Source organism: Scophthalmus maximus, chromosome 1, assembly GCF_022379125.1.
Source record: "Scophthalmus maximus strain ysfricsl-2021 chromosome 1, ASM2237912v1, whole genome shotgun sequence".
In the NCBI taxonomy this organism is placed as follows: domain Eukaryota; kingdom Metazoa; phylum Chordata; class Actinopteri; order Pleuronectiformes; family Scophthalmidae; genus Scophthalmus; species Scophthalmus maximus.
Window position 1 is genome coordinate 24,959,985 of NC_061515.1, and position 22,032 is coordinate 24,982,016.

General features: G+C 43.3%; 1 protein-coding gene across 3 annotated transcripts in view; it reads left to right on the forward strand.

Moving 5' to 3' along the window:
- LOC118300910 (diacylglycerol kinase zeta) overlaps positions 1-22,032 on the forward strand; it is a 61,909-nt gene that overhangs the window by 3,790 nt on the left and 36,087 nt on the right. For 2 of the 3 annotated variants that reach the window (XM_035625809.2, XM_035625818.2), the window contains exons 2-20: positions 5,800-7,008; positions 8,690-8,798; positions 9,139-9,234; positions 10,837-10,914; positions 13,681-13,737; positions 13,846-13,914; positions 14,046-14,117; positions 14,256-14,372; positions 15,075-15,146; positions 15,445-15,543; positions 16,055-16,137; positions 16,230-16,290; positions 16,703-16,816; positions 17,022-17,159; positions 17,821-17,899; positions 18,042-18,097; positions 19,088-19,150; positions 19,333-19,406; positions 21,332-21,443. In XM_035625809.2, the coding sequence (XP_035481702.2) occupies positions 5,912-7,008; positions 8,690-8,798; positions 9,139-9,234; positions 10,837-10,914; positions 13,681-13,737; positions 13,846-13,914; positions 14,046-14,117; positions 14,256-14,372; positions 15,075-15,146; positions 15,445-15,543; positions 16,055-16,137; positions 16,230-16,290; positions 16,703-16,816; positions 17,022-17,159; positions 17,821-17,899; positions 18,042-18,097; positions 19,088-19,150; positions 19,333-19,406; positions 21,332-21,443 (2,646 nt within the window). In that variant the 5' untranslated portion in view covers positions 5,800-5,911. Of the gene's footprint in view, positions 1-5,799; positions 7,009-8,689; positions 8,799-9,138; positions 9,235-10,836; positions 10,915-11,373; positions 11,422-13,680; positions 13,738-13,845; positions 13,915-14,045; positions 14,118-14,255; positions 14,373-15,074; positions 15,147-15,444; positions 15,544-16,054; positions 16,138-16,229; positions 16,291-16,702; positions 16,817-17,021; positions 17,160-17,820; positions 17,900-18,041; positions 18,098-19,087; positions 19,151-19,332; positions 19,407-21,331; positions 21,444-22,032 lie in introns of all 3 variants that reach the window. The other variant, XM_035625783.2, reaches the window with a different exon arrangement.

Consider the following 22,032-nt stretch of genomic DNA (forward strand, 5'->3'; position numbering starts at 1 on the left):
TGAGTCACTGACTGACTGATTGACCGACTGACTGACTGTCTGTCAGTGCTGCCCCTTGAGTTCCCGGTGAACTAGTGAATCCAGGCAATCCACTCTTTCCTGACTTCACTGGTCCTGCGACTGTTCAGTGCTACATCCCCAAATCTGACTGACTGACTGAGTCACTGACTGACTGACTGACTGAGTCACTGACTGACTGACTGACCGAGTCACTGACTGACTGACTGACCGAGTCACTGACTGACTGACTGAGTCACTGACTGACTGACTGAGTCACTGACTGACTGACTGACCGAGTCACTGACTGACTGACTGAGTCACTGACTGACTGACTGACTGAGTCACTGACTGACTTACTGAGTCACTGACTGACTGACTGACCGAGTCACTGACTGACTGACTGACTGACCGAGTCACTGACTGACTGACTGACCGAGTCACTGACTGACTTACTGAGTCACTGACTGACTGACTGAACGAGTCACTGACTGACTGACTGACTGACCGAGTCACTGACTGACTGACTGACCGAGTCACTGACTGACTTACTGAGTCACTGACTGACTGACTGAGTCACTGACTGACTGACTGAGTCACTAACTGACTGACTGACTGAGTCACTGACTGACTGACTGACTGACCGAGTCACTGACTGACTGACTGAGTCACTGACTGACTGACTGACTGACTGAGTCACTGACTGACTCACTGACTGACTGACTGAGTCACTGACTGACTGACTGACTGACTGAGTCACTGACTGACTGATTAACTGAGTCACTGACTGACTGACTGACTGAGTCACTGACTGACTGACTGACTGACTGAGTCACTGACTGACTGATTAACTGAGTCACTGACTGACTGAGTCACTGACTGACTGATTAACTGATTCACTGACTGACCGAGTCACTGACTGACTGATTAACTGAGTCACTGACTGACTGAATCACTGACTGACTGACTGACTGAGTCACTGACTGACTGATTGACCGACTGACTGACTGTCTGTCAGTGCTGCCCCTTGAGTTCCCGGTCAGGTTTTCCCCCTGCAGTACTGAGCTGCAGGGGCCACTTGGGTACATGTCGTCTCACTTGGCTGCGCTTTGGTCACAATGTCATTCTTGTTCCGTTGTCTGACAACGGAAACACTAAAAAACGGACTATGCCCTAATTAGAATAATGTATATGTTAGTGGGGAGGGAAGCAAACGGGTGAAGGGCTGAAACCCTGTGACTCCAGGCAGAATGCAAAATATGACGTGATGACCCCATGAATATGCTAATGAGCAGATTACACCATCTAGTGACATTTAGCGACTTTCCTCGCAGGATGAAGCTACTTTCCTTTGAAAGGAGACCGTAAACAGCGGTTCTTCGGCAGTTTGCAACCAGGTCCTCAGTCTCCCACGTTGAGCAGACACAGTCCAGACAACCACTATGAGTTGACCCCAGGCTGTGTGAGGAATTTACACACATAGTGACCGAGAAGTTGGGATTTTATGAATAGATTTTAACACTTAGTGCACAGTTTGCTGTCTGCTGTCCATCATATGTCACATCACCACTGGTTACGGGTGTGTATGTTGAACGTTTTGCTTTGAGGTGAGATCGTTGTCGTCTCACATCAGGTGCACAGTTGTGTTGCGATGCATTGTGACCAGTATTCCTGTATTCTCTGGAATCACCAGCAGACTGACTCACTGGTTGTCAGTTTCTATAGAAGTCTGCCTTCTATAGTCTATTGAGGTCCGTCCAATCGGTGCTAGTTGCAGGTGTAGGTGGGTTGCGCGGAGGTTTGACCCCCCCCTCCAATTCTACATCTGGTAGACTAAACTGCTACACTCGAGGCTTCAAAACGGCAGCTCACAAACCTAAGGGGGGACGCCAAGGTGGGTTGACACGGTCGACACTTGATGGTGACACCCGAGCGCCGCCGATGTCTGCCGTTGTCATGAAGTCCTAACATTGAACCTTGACCTGCACTTTGAGGATGAGGAGGCCCACAATTTTCCTCAAGGTGTCCACATCGTTGAATCTCAACACACATAATAACACAGTGGAGATTCAGGATGCCGGGCCGTTCGGATCATAGGTCAACCAACTAGTGTAACTGATCGACTAACAGACTCCTGAGAAGCGTTTGCTCACCTCTGTTTGCATCATCACTGGCTGCTCTCTCTTTGAAAGGAGTCACGCCCTCTCCAATACAAAGACTCTGTCTCATGTTTTTCTGTCGCCAGAGAAGGCCAGCAGTGTTGACATGTAAACACACACTCAGGTGGGTGTGTCCTCCCCTCTCATGCCTCCCTCACTCTTCCCCCATTATGGTAGGGGATTATCGTTGTGGATGGCAGCTGTTACATAACAGCAACACACACACACACACACACACACACACACACACACACACACACACACACACACACACACACACACACAAGAGGGATAAGAGGCGAAGTATCAGAAAAAATTAAACATTTTTAAACTTTCATTATTCACACTGCAAACAAAGGCAAGTAAACATATTATCGCATGAGAGATCCGATTTTTGGAGCTGCGATTGATATTGGAGAGTTTATGAAAATCTGATCATGATGCAGCATATTGGCCTGATTTTTTTGAGATTGGTCCTTAAAGGCACAGATAAGTCATGAGTGGGACATTTTATGATGTAAAGACTCGTTCAAATTACATGCTAAACATAAATGACTTAGTCATTACTGTGTTGACTTTTCTTAGTACTTAGTACTTACAGATGACATATTGGCTGATGTGATGCAACTGCAGAAAGCTAATATTGGCTGATGCATCAGCTCCGAGGGGCTCTGTAATAATGTAACAACTATTAAATATGCTTAGCAGATAGACTGCTTTACTCTGCATTATCCCATTTAATCTCCTCATGTGTCTTGAGTGGGTCAGATGATCATTGGATATATAAATAAAAAGCCAAGAGTAAATGCAGCCCAGAGGCTCCGGTGACCGGCTACAGTGCAGTCACTCAGAGATGAACTCCATAGCCAGATGTTTGGAAGACAGATGTGCGTGCATCTGTCCAATCAAGACATGTCTGTTGTGTTTACTCCCAAGTCAAAAAGTGGTCTGTGGGAAAAGGCACTCACTGCACTTCCTGTTGCATCAAAACTGGCAGGAAGGGAGCGTACTGTATGCACATTCAGAAGGCATGAGTCTAATCTGATCCCTGATCAGCGCAACCATTCTGACAGATGTGACGCGTGAGGGCTATGTGCCTCTGTGGTAGTCTTCCATGTGTTTTCTGTTAGTTAGTGATAAATAACTATGACTTCATGCCCTGGAACAAATATGGTTGCAACAGTGTGAGTGATGAAGTCATGATGCGAGAGGTCACAGAAGCTCAACCTTTACTTAATGTTTGATCTGCGGTTCACCGAGTTCTACCAAACTTGGTGAAAGTGATGCTCTCAACATCTCATTCATTCAGGCGCGTTACAGTTTACTGTCTGAAACGGATGGCGTGTTTGAAGGTGAAGAGAAAATCAAAGGAATCTACAGATCACCTCAGACTATGGCGGTGGATAGCTCCACCGTGTGACTTTACCAGAGTCGTCGCTGTGACGACCCCTGACCTTTCTAAAAGCGCGCCAGGGGACAGAATGCTTCTCTTGTTTAATGTCAGCCGTGGGATTACAGTGAGCTGTGGAGGTTTTCAGCGTGCTGATGGGACTTCCTGTCAGATTGTGTGTCGCTTTCAGCAGAGGAGTTCTAAGCTTTTATCGCGCGGCATTCTCATCTAATGTCTTGCCTTCGCATGAAAGGTCATTCTCCATACAGTATATTCACTCAGCAATATGACTGATTACACCACACGTCATGTTTTCTGTCCCATTCTGTCGTTAGTTTGTGGTCATGTGGCCTGCACTGCAGCAGTCTGTCATGTGGAACTTCCTCTGTCATCGTGTGACTTGTGAGTTCAGTGGAACATAGAGGAACATATATGGCAAAAAAAATATCACCTGTTCAAGGTAACCACTGGGCTTTTTCTTGATATTCAAATTAAAGAAACTGAGTATTATTAAAAAAATGAATAAAAAAAGAAGAGAAGAACAGTTTGTGATGAGCCCTTTGCTCTCGAGCAGTGGTCACATGAAATACTTTGGTCAAAATTTCAATTTGATGCAAAAATGAACACAAAAATAAATAAACTACTAAATCATATAGTATCTATGTGTCGTATATGGTCAAAACTACCTTATTGACCTTTTCCTAAAATACCGGTGACAAAAAATACTTTCTTCACCTCGGAGCATTTTCAGCCGTTATTTAATGAGCTTGTAAAGGTTAGGGTGATGGTTAGTACAATGCTTAGTTTATTAAGCTAAGTGCAGTTCTGTTTCCCGTCATGTGCAGCCTCATTTCTACAAGGCCGTCAAAAGGCAAAACCTCCGCAGTCAGTTTGACGCTGTGACTGAATTCTATCAGCGAGAGCGTTGTGGTTTTGGCTCATAGCTACAGATGGCCAAGTGTGAGGCGTCAGTCTCTCGTATCTCAGTCAATCGGGTGGGTGCGTGTTAGGTCAAGTAGTGTGCATGCTAAATGAATAAATGGTACAGGTACTACTTGTGAAGTTTCAGGCCGCTGAGCTTGAAGGAAATCCAGTCTAAAGGTTATAATGTTCACATTGTTACATCAGCACATCAGCAGCCACTGCTACATTATCCATTAGATAACTCCAGTCATCACTCTGTAATGTCTATTGCTCACACTGGTCTTCACCAATAGAGGTATAGCACAAACACACACTGATTCATAAGTCGTTGTGTCAAACATACTTCATGTCAAGACCAGCCAATCCCAAGACATCTCATTTTAACCTTAACGGCGGTAGAATAATTGTCAGTTATATGTGAAAATCTCTGAATCCATGCAAAGCAATGAACGGAGGCAAGAGCAAAGTAATATTCCTGTGAAGTTACATCTTTGACTTCGGTGTAACGTGAAACTACAGAGTTCAAATCTGTTTTTTCTTTGTCCATTCTTAGAGGGCTTTGTCATTTTACCTAAGCGTAAAATGATACTTACAGGCTCAGCAGCTTTAGTTACAGAGAAAATTCCCATAAAATCAGATGAAAGTAGGGCACCGAACAACTCACTCTGGAACTAAATGTCAATGGTAACTGGATTGATGTACATACATTTAATGTGTTTGATGAGCAAGTGAATTTCAGCACTTTAGAATCCTCGATGATCGTGCAGTCGAATTGCAGAACATTTGTCTGCCTCCTGTTCAAAAGGAATCATGTCAGATGAGGCACACAGACTTCTTTTTGCGACCAGGGAGTCGCCCCCTGCTGGCGATTCCAGAGAATACAGGCTTCAGTCACTTCCGCATTGGCTTCATTTTCCGCACCCGGTGACTACGTCCATTTTTATTTACGGTCTACGGTTTATCTATGGTTCAGCTGGTCTATGAAAGCCATACGGAAAAGAGAAACGAGTTTTCAGGGGTTTGATCAAGTGCAGTCACTACACTAAATTCTGTACGAAGAACAAGTGAACCAATCAATCAATCTGTGACTGAGGGAACCAGGGAGGTTTTGATGACTTGAGTAACTCAGAATGAAGCAGCACTGCATCAGTGATCCATTGATCTAATTAAACAGCTCAGATCACTAACATTGGTTGATATTGAATATCCTAATATTGATTCATTGGAAGGAAGTACTTGTTTTTTGTGTAAACAGTTCTCTTTGTTAATGCCATCATTATTGGAACAACGTAGATTTAATTGACAACACAGCCTACTTGCCCCCTTCAGCATTTCCACAGGGGGACTGCAGACAAGGAGAGGAGGTGGACTAGTAGGTGACCGGCAGACGCTAATACTGGCATGAGGGAAAACAGTTGTCATGGATACCGTCTCCTGACACATGGTCGTCTGGAATGATATCTGGCCATTCACCTTAACTTGGACAAGAGAGACCGTCCACTTTGCACTAGTCTCGATGGATTTCTTCTTCAATCGCCGTTTCGGTCGTCGCCAAAAAAGACAGCAGCACCCTCCCGTACGTCAGCCCGGTCCTGCTGTTCAGACCAGCAAAGCCAGGAGGCGCTCTAGTGCTGGCCTTCCCTCTGTAGCATTAGTCCAGTCCAGACGCTCCTCCATTGGTTTACCTCCAGTTTGCACTGACCAGCGCAGGCGACCCAGTATTGGCTTAATGGTAGCCAGTGGACAGAGGCGGCGATCGCTTGTAGATCTGGGATCGACACACGCCAGCGAAACAGCGGCAGAATTTGTGAAAGAAGCCGAGAGAGAAGATGTGCCTATCAAGAGAGGAAGAAGAGCATTTCACCACAAAACTCACCATGCTCGCAGAGCCTCCGGCGGCGTCCCCTGCGTACATCAGGGGTTACAGGTGCGACGCCACTCTGGAGTCAAATCAATTGAACCTCATTTACTTGGATCCTCCATGTTGCTTGCGAGTGTGGTCCAGATGGGAAGAGGAGTGAAAGAGAAGGAAGAGGAAGAAGTGGAGCTATGCTCCTGTTCTGAGTCAGAAAGTGAGGAAGGGAGCGATGAAGAGGTGGAGAACAGAGGTGGAGGTATAGAAGATGCAAACTTGAGGCCCACAGCTCGGATGCACCTTACCCAGGCGGTCATCATAAAAAACATCAAACACCGCCCCTTGCTCCATCCTCCTCGCTGTCTCAGACGAAACTCCTCCCACCTCCTTCCAGCGGACTCTGTGTTTCAGAGCAGAGAAACCGGTTATGGAGTTTACGGTCGGTATAATCGACGCAGTTCTAATCAACTTCAACAGACCTCGAATAAACCGATGCAGACTTCCACGACCAGCCCCAGTCTGGGTCAGCTGGCCTCTGGTCTGAGTTCTGATCCTGCGGCTGCTGAGACGGATGTTACCTCCTCTGGGTCGACGCTGCATAAAAGCTGCTCCTCACCTCACGGGGGGCACGAGGAAATTATATACTACGATCCTTATCTGGAAACATGGGAGAACTTCCTGTCGTATGTAACACACACGCACACACACACACACACACACACACACACACACACACACATGCACACGCACAAACATGCACACGCACACACACACACACACACACACACACAATAAAAGAGTGAGCTTGTGCTTGTTTTTTTAATTTTAGTCATTGTATAGTTTGCTGTATAATTTGACATCTGCTGATTTAAAGGGACAGTAAGTGATTTCGATCCAATACACTGTAAAATTCAGCAAATATGTCATGCCTGTCATATATAGTATTTGTTGTGATCCTGTGACTTTTCCCTTATTGTCGCCATCAGGCAAAAATGTCAACAGATCTCATAATCTAAGGCAGATATGTAACCTTTAAGCTTGATTTGTACATTGAAGCTCCCAGGGTAAATATTTTAGGTGTTAATGATCTTGTGTTCTTCTTGGTTACGTTTTCACCCTGTACCTTTGTCTGTGGGTTGGTTTGCGTGTCAGCAGGAATACGCAAAAACTACTGAACACATTTCCATGCATTTGCAGCCAGGATTTTTTTTATCACTTTCTTTAACATTTGGAGATGGGTTTTTTTTAAATTTATTTTTTCACAGATTTCCCTGGGAATAATGCGTTGATCTTGATGAAAGAGATTCGGTATCTATGAGTCTGTGCAGCTTGATTGAATTTAAGGCAACTGTTTGGTCTTTGTGGAAGTATGCGTTCTACTGAGTGCCATTCTGGTTGATAATCTTTGATTGCTTGTTAGAAATAAGAAGTGGTAAAATCAAATCATCAATTCATACAAGAAGCCTCTATTACAAAACTTAAATTGTCCTGAATTTCACGAAACAACACTAGTGTGAACAAGATGAAAGAGAGAGGTTAAATGACGCAATGCAAACAACATTATTCAATCCATACGTGATATTTAAAAAGTATAGTGTTGAGCACCTAAGCGTTAGTTTAATTCTAAAGTTTCCCTGATTATGTGGCTCAAATTATTTGATATTATTGTTGTGTATCACCTTGTATCTAAAGGAACAAACACACACTGTGTCTCAGCAGGCAGAGCCATTCATCCACATCAGGTTGGGAGTTTATAATCAACTAAATAGAGAAAAATATAGTTTTTGGGACTTCTATCAGGACCTATACATCACTGTAAGAGGAAATTTCTACACACCAGTCTGAGCAAATCTCTTAAACAGATGAGGAGCTCAGTATTTCCCCCTACTGACAATGATCTGCTGGAAACAGATTATAGTTCCAGTGGGCCAAAGATGCTATAAAAGGCCAGGTACAAGGCCTACCTGGGTGAAAACTGATGCAGGGGTACTTGATCGATTGAAAAACGTTGTGACACAGTCAGATTTTTGTGTTGTAGAATTTTCCAGGGGAAGTTGGGAAATGGTACACTGGTGTGTATAAAGTAAATTTCATGGTACATATTAGTAGAGTATTTAATACGCTGTTCTGCTCCCACCATTGGGTTAATGTGGTTACTTTTGGTACACATGCAAATAAACCAACATGTGGAAACAGTGTCTTCTTTGAATGCACCATTATTTTTTTACCAGTGGTTTGGTTTATAAGAGTAGTTGAGCACCGAGTTTAATATTTTCTTCCCTTTTTAAAATGTCATTGTAAAGGTGAATATAACTTCACATTTTCTGTCTCAGGGATATAAAACGTGTGTTTGTGTGTTTTCAGGAAAGCAATCGCCAAGTCCGGCCTACACCATCTTCCCTGTCAGCCCAGTACATCATCTCTGAACAGGACCGACCCAGAAGCAAGTATCCGCAGTACTGTGGACTGGACTGTAAGTCTTTACCTCATGCCTACTGTGGCAGCTCAACAGTTCTGACATCACACATAATAACTAATTTCTGCTCAGTTGATAAGATGCTGTGATTCACAAAACCTGAAACATGAGAAAGTTGATTTAAAATCCAAGAAGAAACTGATGTACCATTTGATGACCACATGAGAGGACTGACACAGCCTTGCATCAAGCATTTACTGTCAGTGATTTGCAAGTTGTTTTACATCTGCATCATCTCTGCTTCTCGTGTTCAGATGTCTTTGTTTAAGAAATTAAGGTTTTTCAAGACTCTGATTTTTCATTTTCTTTGCTCCCCTGAAACCTCTTGTCTCTGTAGGAGTCGGCTATGTATGGAGATCATATCTGGTTTGAGACAAATGGGTCTGGAGATTCCTGTTACGTGGGAGAACAACATTGTATTGCCAGAGCACTGGTTAGTATCGCCTTCCTTTTTGTCCTGCTCCCTTACTCCCCATGTTTTTCTTCAGTGTATCCGTCAGAATTTTTTATAAGTTTATAAGCCAATATAGGCAAGATGTGGTCTCGCTTATTCAGTATCAGTGTGGTGACTTGCTGCAGCATTTTAAAGCAGCAGCTGAGAGAATCACAGTTGTTTGGGCGAGAAGAAATTAAAGCGCAAACCACTGTGTCTAAACAGGAAGGAATGATAAAGATATAGGACATTGATCGTGGTTGCAGAGGTGTCAGGTTTATTCTGGTTTTAGCTGAAGAATGCTTCCGGCCATCCAGGATGTAAGTAGTGTAGAAGGGATATAACACCAGGTTACAGCAGGGTTACAGTTGGGTGTCATCAGCATATCCAGGAAAATTGGATAGTGCCTAATATTGACCGAAGTAGTACTCCACAGAATATGGGTGCAGATGAAGAGGACACATTATCAACTCAACAGAGAGTGAAAAGTTTGAGTTGAAAGGCAATCCACTGAGGGACCTCTATATATGCTGAAGGCCAAGATGATGGAGTCGTTGAAGGCAGTCAGTAGTTTCGACACAATTAAAACAATGCAATTTTCGGAGTCTCAAAATAAGAACAGATCATGTGGCCCCGTCAGGAGACTGGAAAAGCTCACTTGGAGTTTGTCAAAGAGTATTTATAGCACTCATGAGGAAGAAAGATTATCTGGTCTGATGTTGCACAAATGTAACTCTTCGGACAGATCTTCAAACACAAACATGTCTGGAGAACTACAGGTACTGTACAACCCTGGGTCATCACCATCTCTACAGTGAAGCATGGTGTGGGCATCCTCATGCTACAGGGCAGCTTCTCAACAACAGGGACAGGGAGACTTGTCAGAACTTAGGGTAGGATGAATGCAGCACAACAGAAAAGCGTGCATCTTAGACTGAGGCAACAGTTACCTTTTGGCACGACAGTGACTTAAAGTAAACAACCAAGACAAACACTGGATTGTCTTCAGGACAAATCTCGGACTGAAGTCCAGACCTAAAACTCACAGAAAATCTGTGGAGAGACGTAAAGATAGGTCACAGACACATCCAGTATAACCTGACAGAGCTTGAGAGGATCTGTCAGGGATACTGAGATAAACTGCACTGATCCATGTGGAAATCATTTAGAGACTTTACCAAGAAGACTAGAAGATGTAACTGCTGCCACATTAACTTCGACAAAGTAAATAAGTGTCTCAATACCTTTGTAAAATAAAAAAGAAAGAAAAGGAAGAGATTTCAGGAGGTTTTTATTTTTTTCAATGAATTTTTCAAAACCTCCTCAAAACACTATATACTATATTTATCTATCATTGAGTGAGCAACGTTCCTTTTTTGCGGTATAAGACTGCCCCCTAGAGGTGTGAGATTGTACTGCTGAGGTTCTTTTCATTTAAAACTCAGTTTAAAGTGCTGAGGATCAAAACAGTAATTAAACTGAATTATTCAACGTGAAAACACAAGTTTCACCTTTGTTCTTGTTCCTGTGATTTCCTACAATTAGTTTTTGGTGTTTAAAAAAAAATTGTCATGTTCTCCCTCTCTTTCGTTCTCCTTCCAGCAAAAGTCCATCAGCCGAAGGAAGTGTGCCGCTTGTAAGATAGTCGCCCACACCATCTGTATAGAACAACTGGAGAAGGTAATATCGCCGCTTCGTGTTTTCACTGCACTTTCATCAAGTGACCTGACCCTGGTAATCCGGATGTACACCTTGTAAATGTATTTTTATGGAGGCAAGAAACACGGAGAAGCAGGTGTTAACCATCAGGGATAACAGACAGATAGATGCGGAGAAGAGAGGATAAAAGAAGGATGTTCAAAGCGTCTCTTACAAGGGGACAAAAGGTGATTGAGGCAAGAATAAAGAAGGATTACATTTTCAGTCCTCAAGAGAGAGGACAGAGAGAAGTGGGAAGGAGGATTACTTTAAACCCTCTGTCATGAAGGAAATCTAAACACAGCTCTAAGAAGGTTGCTTTTCAGCTGATAGCTATTTTGTATTTATTTAACTTCACCTTAAATCAAAATCATCAATTTTTCATTTCTGAAATGGTGGAAAGGAGTTTATCGTTAACTGTCCCTCCTGTCTAACCTGCAGTTTCCCAGCTCTAAGGCCATCCTGCCCCTCGGTGACCCAAACTTTAGAGTGAGAAAACACAAAACACCATTATCTCGCCTCTCCTCGTCTGTGCCCCACAATCTGAGAGAGATGCACAGAGCAGAGGGGGGTGTCTCGTGTCTGGACACCACTTCAATCCATTCATGATCAAACCAGTGCGCAAAACGATTCCTCCAGGATCAGAATTTATTCTGTGCAAAGACAGAGCAACGAAGGTGGCGTTTAAAATCCCTACAATATATAGAAATCACATTTATTCTCTTAGAGCCAAACTGGTTTGTGGATAATCCACTTTTAAAATGAATGAATTGAATTGGAATTACATCCAGGTCGGACACACTCCCTCTAACAAAAATTCCACTTTTTGTACTTGATTCATCATAAAAAGGGAATTTTCTTTTCTTTGAACCATGGAATTAATCTTCTCCTTCTTCCTCTAATTTTCTTGCTGATCAAAGTGGTACAATAAATCAGACAAGAATCACATGCGCGTTGCTTTAACGATCAACGGTGGGCATGCAGCTACAACGACAACAAGCAATCACAGTTTCTGGTTTGGGACACACAACATAGCCCATTTCAAGCTATCCTGCGATGCTGGCTGTCCGTGCAATGTTAAAGGGAAGAAGCAGATGAACACATACCAGGTTCTCCAACTACCTCTGCCTCCTCTCTGATGGCTCATTCTGACGTCCGATGTCAGAAGGGACCTGTTGTTTTTTTTAAACATAATTTGATTAGCTTGTGCCTGGGATGCATTTTCTTAACTTCTACCATAACGCAATGCCGCCTCCAACGTGGCCGTGTGAGTGCTCTGTAAGAGTGAGGAAATCTCTTGGAGGGTTCACGCTACTGAAGCGACTTTCTGAACCAGTGGTGGTGGAGGCCACAGCTCTGGTGATGAAGACAAATAAACACTAGAAAATATGTACGTGGCGGTGCTGAGTAAATGGACTGTATTTATATAGCACTTGAACTTCTGCACACAGCGCATTTCATATCAAACATCATTCATACACTGCCAACAAAGTCGTCGGTGGCAATTTAGGGTCAAGTGTTTTGCCCGGGGACACGTCGCCATTCAGAGCGGAGGAACCGGGAATCGTCCCGCCCTATCTTCTGAGCCACAGCAGCCCCAGTGTGGCACTCGAGTCACATGACATAATCCCTCGCACATTCACTATTCCCTGTTCGCGAATCATCAACATCTTGTGTCATCATTTACAGCAACAGCGTCGCATAGCGTCTACATCATCGCACCGTCAAATGTGACACATTCCCCCTCCAATTCAATGGTAGGGGAAACACTGATTTATCATTTTTCTCTCCTCGACGTGGTGAGTAGTAATCTGTGTGCTGCTACTAACTTCATCATAGCGATGATGGCAGTGTGACAGTTGTCGCATCCTGTGTCACAGCAGCGCTAAACTAATACTTGGACAGTATCGATTTTTCTCACCTAATAAACTGTAGTTATTTCTACAATTTAGGCTCTGAATTAGTTTGTAAATGAGGACTTTATGGTTTTTGACTTGAGTGAGTAGAGGGTTACCAATAGTAGATGAATGTGCAAAACTAACTGTTTTACAACAGAAAAATTTAATCGACAAAAAGTGGTTAAAATAAACTTTATGAAGCCACTGTTTATAGTTGATATTTCTCTTTTATTTGCCCAGAATGAGGATGAACACCGCTGGCCAAACCTGCAAACAGTCTCCTGAACAGAGTCAGAGTCACATTAAAGTAGTAGAAGCCTGTGTTTTGCCATGGTTACAGCCTCTTTAGTACACAACTGAGAAATAAAGACCTTTTCACGGAATGCTTTCTCTGAGTGAAACGTTACATTCCACGTCGCCTTGTGCCAAGTCTGACGTACAATTCGTATTGTTTGAAGCCTTCAGGTCATTCCGGTGAATTCTCAGAGCGTGAGTCTGTTTATGATGGACTCAGCTGGCATTCACGGGTCTGGGTGTAAGAGAGGAAACAAAAGAGGCCGTCTTGGCCTGCGCTGGTTCTTCATTAATACTGGGAATCCTATGGTGCATCCCCTGGACATGGAGCCACAGAGCCACACGTCTTTTTCTCTTTGGCCTTTTCCTCCTAAAACACTGACCTGATCTCTCCAAATCATTGCTGTCATGGCTCTACTGTTGTGTCCGTGTGGTAACAGCTGTCTGCTACGGAGTGCGTGCTTTTCCCCTTGTAACCTCCCAGTTGCCAGTATAATCTGTGCAGCAGATTTAGAAGCCCAGTCGTTGTCTCATGTACTCCTCTGCTCCCCTCCAGATTAATTTCAGGTGCAAGCCGTCTTTCAGAGACTCGGGCTCCAGGAACATTCGAGAGGTGAGTTTCTGCACATTTCTTATTGTTTGGGGTCCACAGCATCACTGTAATCCAAATGAATTCTAATCCTGAAGTAGCGATTGTAAATTGTGTCACTTCTGTGTTCAGCCCACTGTGGTGCGTCATCACTGGGTCCATCGGAGACGGCAGGAAGGCAAATGTAAACAGTGTGGGAAGGTGGGTGGTTATTCTGAGAGCATCTTTGTATGTTGACCAGTCATTTCCTCAGAGTCTCTCTGTATGGAATCCCGAACTCCTTGAATGGCCCTTAAACTAAACACAACGTCTATTCTTGTTTTCCTGTTCAGGGCTTCCAGCAAAAGTTTACTTTCCACAGCAAAGAGATTGTTGCCATTAGCTGCTCCTGGTGTAAACAGGCTGTAAGTATGAGTTACTCAGCGGGACAAAACCATTTCACTTAACTTAAGCTCAACTATCATAAAACATCTCTTTCTTTTTTACAAATTATCATTCTGCAAATAAGTCTTTTTTTTTAACGCTGCAACGTTTCTCTGTAGTATCACAACAGGGTTTCCTGCTTCATGCTGCAGCAAATTGAGGAGGCCTGTCCAATAGGAGCTCACGCCGCCCTCATAGTTCCACCCACGTGGATTATTCGGGTGCGACGCCATCAGGTAACACTGCTGCCAGTCACTGTGACTCCTGGTTTGTCTTTACTGGGATGAGAGACGGCCCTCGTCCTGTCACTGCCTCGTCTCGCACGCAGGAGTGTGTTTCACATGCGTACGAATGACAGTGTACAATGTGTCCTTATTGAGTAAAGAGAGCGACAACACTGCTCAGTCAGGTTCTAAGCTGCAAACTGGACATTTGGTTGGTACATGTTGATGAGAGATGTAGCACGGCTCAGGTCGGGGCTGCAGTTTATTTATTTGTTTGTGCTCATCTACCTTAAGAGCCCGTGCACAAACTGTGTGTGACCATCTTTCTTTTCTAGCTTGATAGTTACGGAATATACTGTATTTATTTCTGCCCAGCTGGGAGTTCCCACATCTATCAGGCAGATAGTTTATCCACTGTCCAGTATGTGTAATAATAAACTGCAGATACCAGAGCAAAAATAAACATTAAGTAAAGACACAGACGACCTTCTACTCTTAAAGTTTCTAATGTGGCAGGCTGAGGACGCGGCCCGAGATGTCTTTGTTCATTCACGTTACAAAAACAAGACAGGAAAGATATCTACAAGTATATTGAAAGCTTGTAGAATCTAAATTGCCTCCTGATGATGTTATACAGAGTTTCGATGTGTCCACTGTGTAAATCGATGTGGATGTGTTGCAATCCGATGTCTATGTCTCCACCGTCTGCAACAGTCTTCTATGAAATCGAGCAAGAAGAAGAAGAGAACGTCGTTCAAGAGGAAAAGCAGCAAGAAAGGTGCTGAGGTCAGTGCTGCACACACACACACACACACTTTTGTCATTCTCAGTGTTCAACCACTTCATATTGCAGCCGATACTGCAAACTGTGATCCATTTATAAAGACAAGTCTGTGACAAAAACAGAGAAAGCTGTATTTTAATATCCCTCTCAGAGGTTTAGTTTCATCACGTGATGTGTGAAACTCTCCTGCGTTCAAAACTTTATTCTTACACGAGACTTGTGGTAAAACGGTGCATGTATTTGAGGTGAGACAGCAGACGTCCTGCAGCAGAGGCTCTGAGCTGATCATCTTCTTCACAGGAAGGACGACAGTGGAGGCCGTTTATAATCCGACCCATCCCCTCACCGCTGATGAAGCCTCTGCTGGTGTTTGTCAACCCCAAGAGCGGAGGAAACCAGGTATACGTCACACAGCAGTTATTCAGCTTGTTGGTAAACTACTGTAAAACAGTCAGAGCCAGTCAATGTGTCCACCAGTTTGTACACAAGTCACACAGTTTTTCAGTCAGGTATCAAGTTAGCCGTCTTTTTAGCTGTGAAGTTACGGTAGGGATTGACCTCCTCAGCCACTCAGTCAGTAAATCAGAGGTCTGGACATAACGTCATGTATATTTTGACATCGGGGGGCTTGTGAGGTCATTTACCTCGTGTTAAAAGGCGTGAAGTGAAAACTCCCTGGCAACAATCCCTGTATAAAGAACAGCTGTATTGTCCGAACAGCACTTGTGGCCCTGTTCAGGTTGAAGGACTCGGTCCCACTGGTTGAAGGACTCTGTCCCACTGAACCCACGATACAGCTGGTGCTTGACCAAAATTCCAACATTTAGAGCGTGAAATGAAGTGTTGTAAAAGCAATGTCTCAGCCCCAGCTCCGGTGTCCTGCAGTGTCCTGATTGTGTCTGTCTGACAGGGCACTAAGATCATGCAGTCCTTCATGTGGTACCTGAACCCCAGACAGGTGTTTGACTTGAGCCAAGGAGGACCGAAAGAGGGGTAGGTCTCACACACACCAATAAACATCTACTTCTGATGTCACATACGTTTGGCTGAGCTGATTATTAACCAGCATACTGTAAATCTTGTAGTCTGGAGCTGTATCGTAAAGTCCACAACTTGAGGATCCTGGCCTGCGGAGGGGACGGCACTGTGAGTAACACACACACACACACACACACACACACACACACACACACACACACGCACACATCTTACTCTACATGAACAAAATGAACATCGTGCTGTATTGTAGAAGACTTGAAACTAGAGATTGAACCATAAACTCCTTTGGGAAAATGTTTACTGACGTTATAAATCAAGTGAGAAATTGAGTCACTTTCTCATAGACTTCTAAGGAAACAACCAGTGAGTTGCCCTCTGCTGGTGATTCCAGAGAACACAGGCTTAAGGCTCTTAATTTGCTTCATTTTCTGGATCTGGTGACTACGTCCATTCTTTATACACAGTCTATGAGTTTAACATCTGTGTGTGTGTGTGTGTGTGTGTGTGTGTGTGTGTGTGTGTGTGTGTGTGTGTTTGTGCATTCGTGTGCTTAAAACAGGTGGGCTGGATCCTGTCTTGTCTCGACGAGCTGGCATTAAACCCTCAGCCCCCTGTTGCCGTGTTACCTCTCGGGACAGGAAATGACCTCGCCAGGACCCTCAACTGGGGAGGGGTGTGTATTAAAAATGAACTAACTGTTTGAGGAAATACAGTCCAATCTTTTAATCCAACATTCACTGAGCTCGTATGCCGCGGTTCCCTCATTTACTTTATTAATTTCCACAGCATGCTGTGATTGAGACTGAATTTCATGTGATTCCTTATTTTCACCTGTTTTATATTTGGTATAACTTTGTGTTTGTGTGCGTGTTTTCCAGGGCTATACAGACGAACCTCTGTCTAAAATCTTGTCTCACGTTGAGGACGGCACTGTTGTCCAGCTAGACAGATGGAATCTGCAGGTTGAAGCAAACCCGAGCGCAGGGGCCGAAGTGGATGAACAACAAACTGATAAGGTCAGTGCACGTACAGCTCAGACTCACTGTCCTCGTCTTAATAAGGAATCACGCTGTGTCTTCAACCTAAGTGTACAAGGCGACTGCTTGGCTACTCCGTGGCGTAATCAGAAGTCTGTATATCCGACTCTTATGGGTGGCTGCGGCTCAGGAGGTAGAGAGATTGTCCATAAACTTGAAGGTTGGTCGTTCAATCCTCGGCTCAGTTTGCTGACTGGGGGGGATCTTGTGAAGGCTGTGTCTTCATTCACATGTAAATGAAGCACACAGCCTTCATTTACATGTGAATGAATGTAACAGAAAGAGCACTTTATAAAAACAGTGCTTTATAAATAAATATGTAAATATTTCAAGATATCTTTAGATTGTGATTCAAACAGATGTTCACCAGATGTTTGTTTTTAAGGATTTTGTGTAAAATTGACATATATAGATAGAAGATTCATTCCTACAAATGTTGCCCATGAAGAGTTTTCAATATTGTCCCTCTGCCGTTGAGCTGGTTGAGTGCTGCCACTGGCTTCTTTTTGGCTATCCCCCAACAAATTATTGTGAAATATGTATTTTACAGCTGCTTCTGTGGGGAAAAAAAACATTTTTTTTCTTTTGACAATAACAAGATAAGATTTTTAACTGTGTGTGTGTGTGTATCTTCTCTCAGCTCCCTCTAGATGTTTTCAACAATTACTTCAGCCTTGGATTCGATGCCCATGTCACTCTGGAGTTCCATGAATCAAGAGGTAAAGGCTGCTGACTGCACACTGCGCTGTACCACAAACTTGTATACATCGCCCACATTACTGTGTGACGGTTGTGGGAAGCTACTGTACACACAGGACATATGAACTGATTTTACTGTCTCTCTGTCTGTCACTGTTTCAGAGGCCAACCCCGAGAAGTTTAACAGTCGATTTAAGAATAAGATGTTCTATGCTGGGGTGAGTTACCCGCCATGATAAAGATCAATGTATTTACTCTGATATACTTTTATTTCCAGTACTTTCCTTTTTTAAGGGGACATTTCAACATGTTGGTTTTCTTTACATTTCCAGTTTCTTCCAAATGCATGTTTAGGACTAGATCATATTGAAAAGGTGGTTGTTTTGGGGAGACAGGCAGCTGGTTACATCATGTTGTAAAAATGTCTCAACCCATTTCATAATTCTTGAACATTATAACGATTCAGACTACTGATTACATCAGTGTCTTCAGACGGTTTGATGAAGCACTGTTTCAGCTCAAGAGTGAGAGCAGTCCTCTTACATCGTTTCATACTCAGAAGCAGAACACTTCATTTGTCCTGCTGAAGGTGGTAGTTCATTCGGAACATTTCACCCCTCTGATAGTTCAGTGTCCCCAGACAATCATGAGCCTTTATCACCGCTGTAGTTCAGACAGTCAGGTTGTGTGTGCACATGATTTACACCTGGTATTCATTTGTGTCTCCAGTGACAGGAATCTGATCGCATTGTCGAGATCGTGTCACATCTTCCTCTTGTTCGTGCAGGTCCAGAAAAATAAGCAAAAGAAAGGGAAAAAGAAGAAGTGCAGAAAGAGATAGTAGCCAGTTTTCTTGCCTGACTGAGCCACACAACCACCGTGCCAGTGAAATGTTGTAACACCTATTAGCTCAGATGAACGCCATGTGACGAGTGTTCGATATCGCTGGATAGGTGTCTCTGTGTGGTACGGTCGGGCTGCTGTCTAGAAATGTGCAGAGAGATACACGACTGAATGAAGACTGCAGTGGTGACAGTTGTACTTTTGGAAACACTCTGTGTCTCTGACTTTGCCGGAGGCAGTGGAATAGAACTGCATCCAGATGTGTCTTTATTTAATGATGCAGTCCCCTGAGAGAACCCTGCTCACCTGTCTGCCCTCCTGTTTGTCTGTGTGTCTGTCTTCCTGTCTGTCTGTCTCTCATACAGACAGCGTTCTCAGATTTCCTGATGGGAAGCTCCAAAGACCTGTCTAAACACATCAAAGTGGTGGTGAGTAGCTGTCAATCAAGTAAGTAGCTGTCACACATTTCTGTGAAAACACAGAGACACACAGACAGAGACAGGGGCAGTGAGGGCGGAGAAGAAGTGTCTCAGTGTCTGCCTGTCTGTCTGTCTCTCTGTCTGTCTGTCTTTCTGTCTGTGTCTCACTGTCTCTCTCTCTCTGTCTTCAGTGTGATGGGACTGATATAACACCGAAGGTTCAGGACTTGAAGCTGCAGTGTCTGGTTTTCCTCAACATCCCCAGGTCAGTCAGTGCTGTTACTGTCTCTGTTCCCACTGTTACTGTTCCCACTGTTACTGTCACTGTTCCTGTTCCCACTGTTACTTCTTCCTGTTCCTGTTCCTGTTACTGTTCCCAGTGTTACTGTTACTGTCACTGTGCCTGTTACAGTTCCCACTGTTACTGTTACTGTTCCCAGTGTTACTGTTTCCACTTTTAATGTTACTCTTCCCTCTGTCACTGTTACTGTTCCTGTTCCCACTGTCACTGTTACTGTTCCTGTTCCCACTGTCACTGTTACTGTTCCCACACTCACTGTCCTCACTGTTACTGTTCCCACACTCACTGTTACTGTTCCCACACTCACTGTCCTCACTGTTACTGTTCCCACTGTCACTGTTACTATTACCACCGTCACTGTTACTGTTACTGTTCCCACTGTCACTGTTACTATTACCACTGTCACTGTTCCCACTGTTACAGTTACTGTTACGTTCCAGCTGCCACTGTTAACGTTTCCACTGTCAGTGTTACTCTTACTGTTCCATCTGTTACTGTTACTAATGCTACTGTTGCTGTTACCAATGTTACTGTTTCCACTGTCACTGTTACTGTTCCTACTGTTACTACTGCTACTACTACTGTTGTCACTGTTACTGTTTCCACTGTCACTGTTACTGTTCCAACTGATACTTTACAAACTAACCTTGTACCATCTCCAATGTTAGTATAATATACCACTGTGCGCTGTGCTCACTGTTTTCTCTTCATGTGTTGACTTTGACGTTCATATGTTATCGAATCATTAATGATATTGTGAAGTCACAAACACGATCCATTTTTGCCAGTTTGCCAGTACTGCAATTATCAACCTGCAGATTTAGCACCACAGTCCTTCTGTCCATACTACATATACAATAATTCTCACAATAGCAGTTATCTTGCTGCCTGCGAAGAATATCTTAATCGATCTTTATAGATATTTGTCTGGCTTTAGTAAGGGATCTGCTATGTACAGAGAGAGCAGTCAATTCCATTGACAGCTCCAAAATACATGTGTTATATAGATATATCTTAGTTTATTTTTCAGAAATCAATGTGATGTGCAACTTGCCTGTAAACAAAGCAGCACACTGAATCTTCTGCTGAGATGTTCCAATCTGGCATGTGTCAAGGACAGATGTGATGTCATATGTACACACACATATATAATATATATTGTACAGTTTACCTTCTTCCTGAGCAGCCAAGGGCACTAGTGCAGTGGCTCTGGCTTGGTTTCATTTAGCCTTAGGGAAACTTCACTGTTGCTTGGTAAATCAGCCTTTTTTTCTAATGCACAGAATGACCCCAATACCGATCTCTAGGCTCAGCTCCCCCAAAAATGACAAAAAATGTGATGATGACTGTAGTGCTTTTTTTAGTCTACCACCAGACTAATCACTTCATGTGGCTCTGGACTATTTGGATAAATAGGGACACAGTATTTTTAGTTGTCTCTTTGCCAGCATCAGCTGTTTTTCCATCAAATTATAAAGTGGGGTACTTCTCCTTTAAGGTATGGAATAATGGTTACTGTATATTTTTAGAACAGTTTATAAACACATGGTAGAGTCAGCCTCAAACCTTCAGTGTGACTGTGACTTTACGACAGCTGCAGCTTCCGCTCTGCTGTTGTTGTCTTCTTGTGAGTTTGTTCACTTGGATTGAGTGTTGTTGCGATGAGCCTGATGTTACACCAGCTGTTTATGACACATAGGAAAGTGGAAAATGTCTTTCACACACATTTGGTAATGTTAGTGTTACTGTTGCTTCTCATAATGTCAGCTTCAGGCACTGATACTTTTAATGATGTGGTGTGTATTTGTGTGTGTACACTTTGAACTTCAGGTATTTGTACTTATAATGATGTGGTGTGTGTGTGTGTGTGTGTACGCTTTGTACTTCAGGTACTGCGCGGGGACTACACCTTGGGGAAATCCCAGTGAGCATCATGACTTTGAACCTCAACGCCATGATGATGGGTACATCGAGGTCATTGGATTCACCATGACTTCACTGGTACGGAGCTCTCACTGTGACCTGTTAGCCATGGCAGCCAGGGGAAGGAAAGAGCACATCATCTGTGAAAGGACAAGCAATGTCATCTCAATATACTGTCGGTGTCATGTAACTTTGTGATAACAACTCAGTATCATTTTAACAGCAATTCTGCTGTTTGACTGTATCATCAGCACCTAAAAAAAAATACAATTATTATATCCCATAAAACGATCTTTAACCTGTAAAAAGGTTTCATGGCCCAAACAAAGATGTCGTTTAAAACTTTATAATTCTAAAGTTTTTATTCATGTGTATCCTCTTATACGGTTACATGTTTGTACAAAACAAACAACTATATTTTAATGATCATATATTTCAAGCTACCAGCTTTTGTTCCCCAACTTCCCACAGCAAAAAAATTATCATATTTTTTGTGCTGTGGGAGGCATATCTTTTCAATCCAGATGGTCAGGAGAGTGTTTGAGGATTTTTGGAAAGAACAGCACCAAGTTTCTTTATGTGTGTTTAAAAAGAAAAAACCCACATGGTTTATCTTATCTCATTCAATAGAAGTCATGTATGTTGACACATTCTGACCAGTTAATTA